Source organism: Anguilla rostrata, chromosome 14 (assembly GCF_018555375.3).
Source record: "Anguilla rostrata isolate EN2019 chromosome 14, ASM1855537v3, whole genome shotgun sequence".
NCBI classification, from domain to species: domain Eukaryota; kingdom Metazoa; phylum Chordata; class Actinopteri; order Anguilliformes; family Anguillidae; genus Anguilla; species Anguilla rostrata.
Window position 1 is genome coordinate 27894757 of NC_057946.1, and position 12669 is coordinate 27907425.

Consider the following 12669-nt stretch of genomic DNA (forward strand, 5'->3'; position numbering starts at 1 on the left):
GGTGTGGCCGCCGTCTTCAGCAAACAGCAAACACAACGGAATAAAGCAGCCATTCAGCGCATGCAACCCACTGCCTCCGCCCGTAAACCAAAAATCTCTCTCCCCTCTCTCTCTCTCTCTCTCTCTCTCTCTCCCCTCTCACTCTCTCTCCTCTCTCTCTCTCTCCCTCTTTCTCCATCCCCCCTCTCTCTTTCTCTCTCTCTCTCACTCTCTTTCTCTCTCTCCCCCCCTCTCACTCTCTCTCTCTCCCCCCTTTCTCTCTTGCAGTTTCATCCATTTTCATAGTTTTACGTTCTGACATTTCTGAAGTTGAGAACAAATCAAAGTAAAATTATGCCAACATAAACACATGATATTTCCAATTCATTAAGTTGCCATGTTAATAAGATGAGAGCCTCTTTTGAATACAACACAGTTTAAGACCACCTCCAAATGTTGTCTGAGTGATTGGATCTCAATGTGTCCTCAATGCGTCTTGGGTGCATTCACACCTGTAGTTAGAGCTGTCCACTTGTGATCGGATCACCCAAGACGCATTTTAATGCCAGGTCTGAACAGGGCCTAAGTCACAATTTAAACAGATGTTAACAGTGAAACAAAGAGAGACATAATAATAACCAGAGGATAACATTTTATGAATTATTTACTGGTTAATATAAACAACTTTCATTGCCACAAGAGACATACATTTACAATTTTTTGTAAATAAACCTCAGTTATATCTGTGGTGCATCTTGCCATTGACTTCTATACATGCAGTATATGTTCATATATTTATTGTAAAAGTACAGAACTTAATCTTTTGAATTAAAATAGTTAGACACATTAAAACCCACATTTACGGCAAACTGCATGAACTGCATGTGCGGGGGCAAGGGAGCCCACCCCAGGGGGATGAAATGGGGGTCCACATCACCGTCCAGGCTAAAAACATGATAAAGGGTTAACAGTGTGAGAAAAATACTACTGATGACATAATAGGAGACTACCACTATAAATTTAGACAAGAATGATTTGTAAAATTATCAAGAAAACTAGCAGTGAAAACACATCTGCATAAATAATGCGCTATTTAGGTTCTTAGGAAACAGAAACACAGAATATTCAACAGAAATGCATATTGGCTCTGTAGTCTAATATCTTCTTCAATAAAGTTATACAGATGTCATTCATTCTCACTGCTGTAAGACAGACGTAAGCATTTTTATTAAACTGAGGATCAAACAATTTAAGCCCGAAATAAAATATTTGATCATATTTATAGCGATAGCGATTTATAGAGGTACCATTTTGAATATCTTACCTTGCCAACATCTGCATTGATGCCCTTTTCCATGGGGCTACTACAAATGAAAGCAATATTTATTGGGGAAGCATTTTGAGCTCAACTGTCTAGGTTGTCCCCCCTCACCAGAGGGCTGTGGTTGCATTTTACTGTCCTGCACATGAAAATAAAAGCCGCACATGTATCTGATTGCCCACTAGGGGAAGAAAACTATTATAATTTAAAGGACCATTATTCTATGCACAACATCCTGGAACATCATTCAGTTCAGTTAACCGCCTTTGTAAATGAATGAGAGGGTTCTTGCAAGAGATTTTGTGTAAAAGGTACTCCGTCATAGTATTTATGTTTATGGACAATAGCCTCTTTTATGCAAAACATGCAATGCATGTTGCAGAATGAATCTCATGCTATATATACTTATTCTACATCCTATATTCTACATATAGGCATACTATTATGTATGTTACTAAAAAACAGTAATTTCTAATATATTCTCTAATAGTTCAATGAATATAAAAATATAAAAAGAATATTTTAGATGAAAAAAGAGATGTAAAACGTGAAAATGTCTGGATGCATGAGGTCTGTTCTCAGGCGAACGCGACAGCGCCCCCACCTGGCTGCAGCCTGCTTCTCAAAAAAAGACCCGCAGGATGAAGCTGCCCTTCTTGTTGGGCTCGAAGGTGGAGGGGATGATGGCGTACTCGCCCAGCGGGACCTTGAAGCGGCCGCACACCTCACGATCGTCGACGAAGGTGGAGCTGGCAACGGCGCGTTGCCGCAGCAACACGTCCGGCCCAAGGACCACATTAGAGCGGCCCTTATACTGCAGGGGGGGAGGGGGGGAAGCATGTTATCTGACCTCTGATAATGTGCACTAGCATATTATTGTATGATGTAACTTCCTTTGTGCGTCTTGCCTGAGGGGAAGTACGGCCGCACTGTCATTACCTCATCAGGAATCTGGAAAATAAAACCAGAACAACATGGTGTCAGTCCTCGTATATAACCTGCTTCTGACATGCTCTACCACACCTAAGACTGTACCACACCTGGGACTGTACCACACCTTCACCACTATTCAGAACAAAATTATTCATACAAATACATATATTATTTCACATAAAAGTTTTTGTAATATTTTCTCTTTAGAAAATCTTAGGGATCTTGTGAAATTATAGCAGCAAGTATCTATGATAAAATTGTACTACTCCGGATGGTTATCTGCTGCTACTTTTCTCAGAGCAGTGGAGATGAGTTTGCCCCACAGTTTCTATTTCACGACACTCTCAGAGAGACATCACCACCGTATGAGTGTGGGGTTTTTTGGGGTCCCGTACCTCGTATATGGCGAAGCCGATGCTGTTGAAGTCCCAGCCCTTTCTGCGACAGTCCTTCTGCATGAGCCCCACCAGGAAGCTGCAGCCGTCCTTCCCGTCGTGGGGGTCCTTGTCCACGGTGTTCAGCCGAATCCAGAACTGCGGGTTCAAGCAGAAGGTGGCTGGAGGGGGAGGAGCAAGCAAAGAAAAGCCTTCAGCTATAATAATAATTATTATTATTATAATAATAATAATTATTATTATAATTATTATTTTTTTTATTTAACTTTATTCATACAGAACATTTCCAGCAGTGCCCAGTGCCAGGTTCTTGATGGCAACAATATAAACAATGCAAAAGAAATTAAAATGATGACACACCCCTACTGGATGTTCAAGTCCAGGCCGAACGATGAGCTCAGCCCACAGTTTGGGACCCCCTGCTGTAAGCGCCCTATTGGCTCGTATCCAGGTTGTTAGGGACCACAGCTGTAAGCACCCTATTGGCTCGTATCCGGGTTGTTAGGGACCACAGCTGTAAGCGCCCTATTGGCTCGTATCCGGGTTGTTAGGGACCACAGCTGTAAGCACCCTATTGGCTCGTATCCGGGTTGTTAGGGACCACAGCTGTAAGCGCCCTATTGGCTTGTATCCAGGTTGTTAGGGACCACAGCTGTAAGCACCCTATTGGCTCGTATCCGGGTTGTTAGGGACCACAGCTGTAAGCGCCCTATTGGCTCATAACCGGGTTGTTAGGGACCACAGCTGTAAGCGCCCTATTGGCTCGTACCCGGGTTGTTAGGGACCACAGCTGTAAGCGCCCTATTGGCTCATACCCGGGTTGTCCCTGCAGCCCCCCGCGGTGGAGCCCACCCTCCAGGTCCCCTCGAACTGGCAGTGATTCCAGCGGCCGACCTGGGTACTGGTGAGTGTGTCTGGCGTGAGATTACAGATCTCCAGTTTAGAGTACTGCCTGAGGAAGTCTGAGTATGCCATCCTGAGAGAAGAGAGAGAAGAGCTTACATACACACACACACACACCTACACAGCTGTACACACACACACACCTGCACAGACACACACACACACACCTGCACACCTGTACACACATACACACCACACACACACACACACACAAACACACAGCTTATGCACTCTCACCAGAACTCTCCATCGTCGGGTGAATAGTTCAGCGTGGCTTTCTCATCTTGGCGAACGCCGTCCCATTCTCTGGAGCTGACCAATGGAAAGCATGTGTCAGCATCCCGTTTCACCATGGCAACCAGGAGTGCACTGTGGTAACTGGGTATTAGGTGTGATTTGGGGGTTCACTGTGGTAATAGGTTATTAGCTGTGATTTGGGGGTTCACTGTGGTAATAGGTTATTAGTTGTGATTTGGGGGTTTACTGTGGTAATAGGTTATTAGCTGTGATTTGGGGGTTCACTGTGGTAATAGGTTATTAGCTGTGATTTGGGGGTTCACTGTGGTAATAGGTTATTAGCTGTGATTTGGGGGTTCACTGTGGTAATAGGTTATTAGCTGTGATTTGGGGGTTCACTGTGGTAATAGGTTATTAGCTGTGATTTGGGGGTTCACTGTGGTAATAGGTTATTAGCTGTGATTTGGGGGTTCACTGTGGTAATAGGTTATTAGCTGTGATTTGGGGGTTCACTGTGGTAATAGGTTTTTAGTTGTGATTCGGGGGTTCACTCACTTATCACTCCAGGGTCCATTCCACTCTACATGACCCCAGGGGTTCCTGATCCTCACCAGCTGCACTGGGGTCCCACGCAAGTGCACCTGGGGGAGAGATCCAACAGCTCACCTGCCTGCTCTCTCCTCCTGCCCCCATTCCCTCCTGCCTGGCCCAATCTCACCTGTCTCGCCCACTCTTACCTTCTGACCAGTCCAATCTTAGCAGAGAGGGGAGAGCAAGAGTACAGGTACAAAGGGAGAGCAGGTGAACAGGTGCAGATGACAGCAGTGACGGGTACAGGAGAGCAGGTAAAGGTGAGAGACAGGTGAACAGGTGCAGAGGGAGACAGGTGACAGGTGCAGAGAAGCAGGTGAACAGGTGCAGGGGAGCAGGTGAACAGGTCAGAGGGAAGCAGGTGAACAGGTGCAGATGGAGAGCAGGTGAACAGGTACAGGGGAGAGAGGTAACAGGTGAGATGACAGAGGTGAACAGTACAGGGGAGAGCAGGTGAACAGGTCAGAGGACAGCAGGTGAACAGGTCAGAGGGAAGCAGTGAACAGGTCAGGGGAGAGAGTGAACAGTCAGGGCTGAACAGTGCAGGGGAGACCAGGTGAACAGGTGCAGATGAACAGCAGGTGAACAGGTACAGGGGGAGAGCAGGTGAACAGGTCCAGATGAACAGCAGGTGAACAGGTACAGGGGGAGAGCAGGTGAACAGGTACAGGGGGAGAGCAGGTGAACAGGTGCAGATGAACAGCAGGTGAACAGGTACAGGGGGAGAGCAGGTGAACAGGTGTACCTCTTCAGCTGCAATGAGAGAGTAGGCGTGGCCCTTCACCAGCTTCTGCTGAGTTCTGGCCTCTGTCTCGTCCGCACTGGTTTTCTACACAAAAAAACAAATCAATTTCTTTATTTAAACAAAATCTTAACAAGCAGAGACGTTTTGGCTGTCAGCGAAAAACATTATTTTACATCATCGCCCAGTTAAACATATACTGTTTTACTCACGTATGGGCTGCTGCTCCATGTAGATTACATTTTCCTAACACCGCCAAAAAAAAAACCCTCCCAAAGCAAAGTCTGACAAATACCTTGTGTTTGCATGCTTAAAAAACCACAGGAGGGTGTGGATTGGGGCTCTGTTTGAGTGATTTATACCGATTTATAAACAAAGGGAAATCCTGATATGATAAGAGCTAAGATAAGGTTTGCTCCTAAAAAAGTGGTAAAAAACTATGCCAAGAATAACACATCAGCAAAATATTTTCCAATAGCAAAAAAGGGAAAAATAGTCCCTTAATCAGCGAACCATCAAGCTTAGACTTTAAGAACAAAACCACCCATTCTTTCAGTAGATGAGATGTCAAAGTTATATGAAATGTCTAAGCTATATGTGACATCTAAGCTATGCACAACAGATATATATTTACTGTATATATATATATACAGAATATGCATAACAGAATTTAGCAAATATTCTTCATATAGCTGGTGATAAAACGGGGGATTGATTCTTCTGTCTGGGAGAAACAGCATTACAGAGCATTAGTGAAACATGAGAGAGTTTCAAGAGTGAAATGCAATGAGCATGAGCTGAAATGACCCGTGACCGTGATGTATGTCTATACACATGGCAGTTTTTAAGATATAATCCCTCTGACTCACAGTGATGGAACAGCCCAGCAGGGACCCCCGGTGAAGGGCTTTCTTGATGATTTTGAAGAGGAATGGGGGTGCTTTGTCCAGCATGTAAACCTCTGAAATGCCCCCGGTGAGGTCTTCAAAGCCCTCTGTGGAGGACCCCCCCGACAACGCCACATAGGAGCCATTCACCCTGTGGCCAGAGAGGGGAGGACACAGTACCTTAGACTAGGATACAGTAGAGTCAAAGTAGCGTAGTATCTATACCAACGGATAATTTTTGCAGCACCTCACATAAAACTGACATAGGCAATATCATAGAATTGACCTACATATAGGAATTAAGTAATACATTTAAACACAAATGTACATTTCACGGTAGCATTTTTAGGATGCAGTTAGGCTCACTACGTTCACCAGAGCCGCCACAATTTAAATCAATAAAAATATGAAACTACTTTCAAAAGAGAGTTGTTTGCCTTACAGCACATTAAAGAAAATGAAAGCGTCAGTTGGTTTGACAGATTAAAAAGCCCTGAGATGTGAAAACAGGACGTTGATTCTTTATGGGACACATAACTATTTTTTTTTTAATGTGGTCTTAAGAGGACAAATCATCCTTCAATAGAAGCATCCAGATAAAAATGAGCAGCTAGCTAGAATGGCAGGCAGTGCACACAGGGGCCCCTGGGGCCTCGTCTGGGAAACCCCGGCGCTACCCACTTAGCATAGGCCTTCTCCAGCAGGGCGCTCCAGAACTCCAAGTGCTCGGCCGAGTGAACAAACAGCAGCTTTCCGTCTCTGGTGGGCAGCTTGTCGTCGATCACCACGTCCACCCACTTGCCAAACTGCCAGAACTGAGGGACAGGAAAACATAGGCTTTTTTGTTCACCTTAAATTCCACACCCAGTTCAGCCCCAAGGAACCAGGTGAGTTTGAGTTACCAGTGTAATCAGCTGCTATAATCAATCGACTACTGGGTGACTCTGAAAAGCAGCAGATCCCGTGGCCATCCAGGACCAGGGCTGAGAACCATGGGTGCAAAATAAGACAAAAAAACAGCACAGATGTGTTATATAAGGATCTGGAAGCCATTTCCTGTTCAGACGACCTTTTACCTGGAAGTGAAAGATCCCAGCATAGTTCTCCTGAAAGCTCTGCCCAGGAGGGACCACACGGGCCAGGATGTCTTGATCCAGGGTCAGGGAGGCAATGGCAGCCAGTAGCCAGCAGTCTCCTGTTTCGGCATCCAGCAGAAAATTTGGATTAAAATGTGGATTTACATTCATTTTTAAAATTAGCATTTACTGTTTCATATCTGAGATTACAATGCTATTTTCCAGCCTGTGAATTTTTTTTACTAGATGCAATATTAATGGTACAATGATATCTAAGTACAATGCTAATACTAACACTAATACTGACACATGAATAATGACAACTGTTGCATTTGTATCATGCTGTTCCTGGCTTCAAGGACACTTTACTCAACTGATATGGCAACCATTAGCTCAGTTTTTTTTCTGTACCACTTAAATTATTTATCTTCTCTTGCTGTTCGCCCTTCCCCTTAACAAGAGCATTAGGAAAATCTATTTATAAATTATCTGTCACGAGAGAGAGAATATCAGAATTATCTAAGTACCATCAGCCAAACTGCCTTTTCTGGCAGGCCCACAAGAAAACAGGAAGGAATTCTGCCCTGCGTGTGCTCTCTTGAGCGGCTATCCCGTTTGAGTCAAGGCAGTTTTTTTCGGCTTACCCAAGTCTCCTTGGCAGATGTCTGTTCTTTGCGCTCCGTCGACAATGAACTGTGGGTTTGAACAAATGTCCTGCACACATTGAACAGGGTAGAATCCTTTGTTATGACAGGCATGTTAAAAGGACTAGCATACACTCATAAATTGGGCACACACGTATGAAGTATAAAACATTTAGTGGTAAAAAAAAATGTATATATATATAACCCAGGGGAAAGATATTTTTTTAAATTAGTTAATTTGTCTTGTCCAGACCATTAACTTGTGAGGACCATTGACTTGTGAGGATAATTGTCTTGTCCAAGACAATTGACTTATGAGCAGACCATTGACTTGTGAAGACAATTGACTTATCCAGACCATTGACATGTGAGAACAACTTACTTGTGAGGACAACTGGGGTTTGCTTTAAAATACGTGATTACATTTTCCATTAAACATTGCCATTTGACAGGTAACCTTTCATTTACAACTGCAATATAAAACACAAATAACTTTTTTAAGGCAAAGGTCTGTGGGACATCAGTGCAGTGGTTTACATTTCATGCAGCCATCTCCATTTCTCTGTAACACCTTTCAGCGGTTTGCTCAATACAGTACATTTGCTTAATCGGGAAAGGTTACTTTATTCATTTGACTTTGTGCATGAAGAGGTTCAGGTGGTCAGCATTGTTATTGTCATTCCTTGTGTAGGAAAATGACACTGATCCAGATGTTGAACCTTTTATGCCTGGTTATCCTCATCTGATAACACAGCCAGAATTAAATGACCTGGTCAGGGACTTAGGTTTGTCAAAAGCAAGACTGCAAGGTTGGGGTTTGCTGTCACCAGGTACAAAAATTTTTGTCTTTCAGAGCCGTCAAGAACATTTGACAAACTTCTTTACGCAGGTTGACAACCCTGTTTCTGCACTGACATTGATGGGTTGTTCACGGCTTTGGGTTGTGTGCATGACCCACAACAATGGCGTCTTTTTATTGTATAGCCTAGCCGTGAATGAAGGGTTTCAAGTTTCATATGCCCATTTATTGAAAGGATCAAATAACCCAACAGTTATTTCCAAAATGAAATTTTATTGCACAAAGTCGTTATAAAATCAGCAGATTGGTAGCCTAGTAACAGAAAAATGTAACAGGTGCAATCTCAGCACGATATAATAAAAAACAATCACAGTCAGACAAAGCACTCTGGCAAAAAAAAAATAGCTAGCCGACAAGAAATCATTGTGCATATAACTTTATTATATAATAAGTAGGCCTAGCTTAGAATATTTTCAAAATGTTTAAATAAATGAATGGCCTCGCTTGGCCAAGGCCATTAATGTAGACTATGTCTGAATAAATAACCTGTTGCGAATCCCTCCCTGAGCGGAATTTTAACCTGGGTTGCTGCGGTAATGGGTGGGTGGTCATTTCCCCTGGACCCCTGGGAGGGCTTGGTTAACAAGAGTGAATCCAATTGCAGTAACCACACAAAACAAATGTTTGAAAAGGTTGTTCAAACATTACTTGAGGGTTTGTTGAAAAAACAGGCAGAAGGTCATAACAATGAAAAGTCAATAAACACAGGCGAAGGTACAAAGGCAAAGTCGAAAAAATCGAAATCCAAAAAGTCAGGAAAAATGGTCAAAAGCACATAGAACAAACAACAAGACTACTACACAAACAGCAAGTTCAAACTCGAAGACTGAGTACTTGAGAACAAAAGGACAGGGCTTAAATACACATAACTTAAAAAGACACAGGTGATATTAACAATGAATTACAGGTGAGACTCATTACACCATACACTGGGAAATTTCCAGAACCTTGGTGAGTCCCAGAGAGAAAGTGTGGGGGCTATGTCTCCCTCAGGTGGCTCACAGAGGGAAAGACAGGAAACCTCACATAACCTGGCAATATGCGATACCAGGGGATGCACCTATCATAATAAATTGGCTATTGTAATAATAATAATTATTATTATTATTATTATTATTGTTGTTGTTTGTAATTTGAGGATAGGTTAAAATAAAAAAATAAAAAAGACAGAGTACGCAACGTGCGTCACTCACTCTACAAACTCTTCATTATACGTGTCCATTAGCACAATGGCAGCTGCGAAGAAATCGGCTGTGTGGAAACACTTCAAAATTACCGATGACAGGAAAAAGGCTCAATGTCGAATATGTAACAAGCAACTGGCATACCACGGCGGCACAACAAATCTGAGTGCTCATTTGAAATCTGTAACTATGTCTGTAATTAATTTGTCGGTGAAAAGATATCCTGTAGCTAGTCTAGTTGGCTAGTCTAGGCAGTTAGTTAACGAACTAGTTAGCTAACTTTGCATTGGCTAACTGCTGTTACAGGCATAGGTGATTGGCGTCAAAGAAATGTAATAATAATAATAATAACAATAATAATAATAATTATTATTATTATTATTACAATAGCCAATTTATTATGATAGGTGCGTCCCCTAGTATCGCAGCCCTCAGCATCATCAACATCCTCAACGCTGATTATATCATCAGCAGGAACCATCCGAATCCTGAATTGAGATTCGAATAGCAATATACCGAACGAATTCCGAACCATTTGAACGTTCGGGGCCAGCCCTATGACGAACATGGTGAAAGGTTTCACCAGGACATTGCGACCATGGAAAAGCGGTATCAGGGCAACTGGAATCCATCAATGCTGACCGACTATTGTTGGACACGAGAGGCATCAGATGCTGAGTACAAACGAAAATCAGCGGCAAAACAGTTTTAGGTCAGTTGAACTAACGCAATGTGTCAGCTTCATTATACGACTAAACATGCTAAATTCAAAAAAGTTAACTCAATGTTTCTCCAACTTCCTACGTGATACAGCACATCTGAAATTATCTTTGTGTTCAGCTTGAAGTTGTATATCATAATCACCTTTTTTTTCAGGAAGCAAACCTTTTGAAAAAATTTGTTGTCCAGTGATTCTTTTCTACTTTTATTTATGTATTTTTCTACTTATTTATTTTTTATTTTTTTATTTCTTCTCTAACAAACCTACAAGAAAAAGCAATGTGCAGTTTGCCCCATCAGACCGGTTTGTCTGGTCTTGTTTGTCTTGTCCCATCATGTCTTATCCTTCATATGTAAATATTGACAACCTCTGTTTCTGCACTGACAGAATGAAGAATGATGTATTTTTTTTTTTTTTTTTTGTTACTGCGATGCACTGTTGTACTGTACTTCGTATTGTGTAATTCTGTATTCATACAAAATAAAAAAAAATAAAACATTTTAAAAAGTGTGGAATCCACAAAAGTGGTGCTCTGGAGAGTGTGTCCTTACCCTGGGTCTCTTCCACACCACGTCCACGGTTTTAGGGGAGTCCCGGCCCAGCTGGCTGTGCCCCAGCGACTCGGGCTGAGCAGGGAACGTGTCGTCGCGGAAGAGGATCTTGCTCTGTAGGCACTGGTCCCGCAGCGTCTGGAAGTCCTGGTTGTTGAACTGGATGGCCCTCTTGTTGGTACCCTCGTCATCGTCCCTGGACACGTGGGTCGCGTTGCTCCCCATGGTGGTCCCCTGAGCCTGTGTGCGAGCGTGTGAGTGTGTTGCCGTTTAAGCGCTGTGCGCGTGTGTCTGTATGTCAGAAGTGTGTTTAGCGTGCTTATGTTAGTCGACTGTGTGTGTTTGTGTTTGTCAGCTGTGCCAGCATGTGTGTGTGGATGCGTGTGTGTCCGTGCAAGCGTTGTGTTAGGCACACACTAGAAGAAGCGCTTGCTTTTAAAGAGCAGTAGGGGGAGGGGAGTGTAATCAGGTGTGCCTGTACTTGGAATAGGAATTCCTTCTAGGATTTTCAACACACTTGTTCCTGGTATTGGTTATACACTTTGTTGTGCCAAATGCCTGTAATGTAATGTAATGAAATAGTCTGATCTGTATGGGCCAGGTGCGGTGATGTAGCCAGAGGGTGTTTATGCATTCTAATCTTCAGTGGCGGACCGTCAGTGAGGAATGCGTACGTGGGACTGAGCGAGCACTCCTGGGTTTTGAAGACAACAGGTTTGCTTTAACAAGATCACACTTTACATTACATTACAGGCATTTGGCAGACGCTCTTATCCAGAGCAATGTACAACAAAGTGTATAACCATAACCAGGAACAAGTGTGTTGAAAATCCTAGAAAGAAGTACAATTCCAAGTACAGGCACACCTGATTACACTCCTGATTACATGTCGAAAACCCTAGAGAGAAGTACCGTTCCAAGTGCAGGGAACAACCGCATAGTTCAACTTGGACCCTGAAGGTTAAACTGATTAACACTAACACAAACGAGAACAGTAACAATGCAGTCTATGCAAAAATACAAGCAGTAGTTAAGACAAGTGCGTTAACTAAGTCACCTACGAAACAGCTACCTAGTTACAACCCTAAGCTTAGTCAATTATGCGCAGGTGCGAAGAGGGGGAGGTGCCAGGCATCCTGAGGTAGCAGAACGGAGGGGTCTGGCTGGCATGTAGGGTTTGAAGATCTTGTGGAGGTATGCTGGGGCTGATCCCTTGACTGCCCGGTATGCTAGGACCAATGTTTTAAATTTGATGCGAGCTATAACAGGCAGCCAGTGGAGGGTAGTGAGCAGGGGAGTGACGTGGGAGTGTCTGGGGAGGTTGAAGACCAGACGAGCTGCAGCATTCTGAATGAGTTGCAGGGGTCTGATGGCAGATGCCGGTAGTCCAGCCAGAAGAGAGTTTCAGTAGTCCAGGCGGGATAGTACCATTGCTTGGACCAGGAGCTAGGTTGAGTAGGTGGTGAGAAAGGGGCGGATTCTCCGGATGTTATACAGGAAAAATCTGCACGTCCGGCTTACTGCTTCGATGTTCTTGGAGAGGGACAACCTGTTGCCCATCACCACTCCGACATTCTTGGCACAGGGTGATGATGTCACTAAGGTGTCCCCTAGGGAAATGGAAAAATCGAGGAGGGGAGAGGTTA

General features: G+C 43.5%; 1 protein-coding gene and 1 pseudogene across 1 annotated transcript; both read right to left on the reverse strand.

Annotated features, from left to right (window-relative positions):
• Window positions 1–625: 625 nt before the first annotated feature.
• On the reverse strand, window positions 626–11482 carry LOC135239032 (calpain-2 catalytic subunit-like). Its single transcript, XM_064307366.1, has 14 exons — window positions 11024–11482; window positions 7709–7778; window positions 7065–7183; window positions 6670–6803; window positions 5971–6139; window positions 5105–5188; window positions 4324–4409; window positions 3769–3843; window positions 3444–3604; window positions 2629–2789; window positions 2240–2251; window positions 1905–2114; window positions 1304–1343; window positions 626–924 (listed from the first exon to the last, which is right to left on the reverse strand). The coding sequence occupies exons 1-12, from the start codon at window positions 11246–11248 to the stop codon at window positions 1923–1925; spliced, it is 1488 nt and encodes a 495-aa protein (XP_064163436.1). The 5' UTR covers window positions 11249–11482; the 3' UTR covers window positions 626–924; window positions 1304–1343; window positions 1905–1922.
• LOC135239031 (calpain-2 catalytic subunit-like) overlaps window positions 626–12669 on the reverse strand; it is a 50672-nt pseudogene continuing 38628 nt past the window's right edge.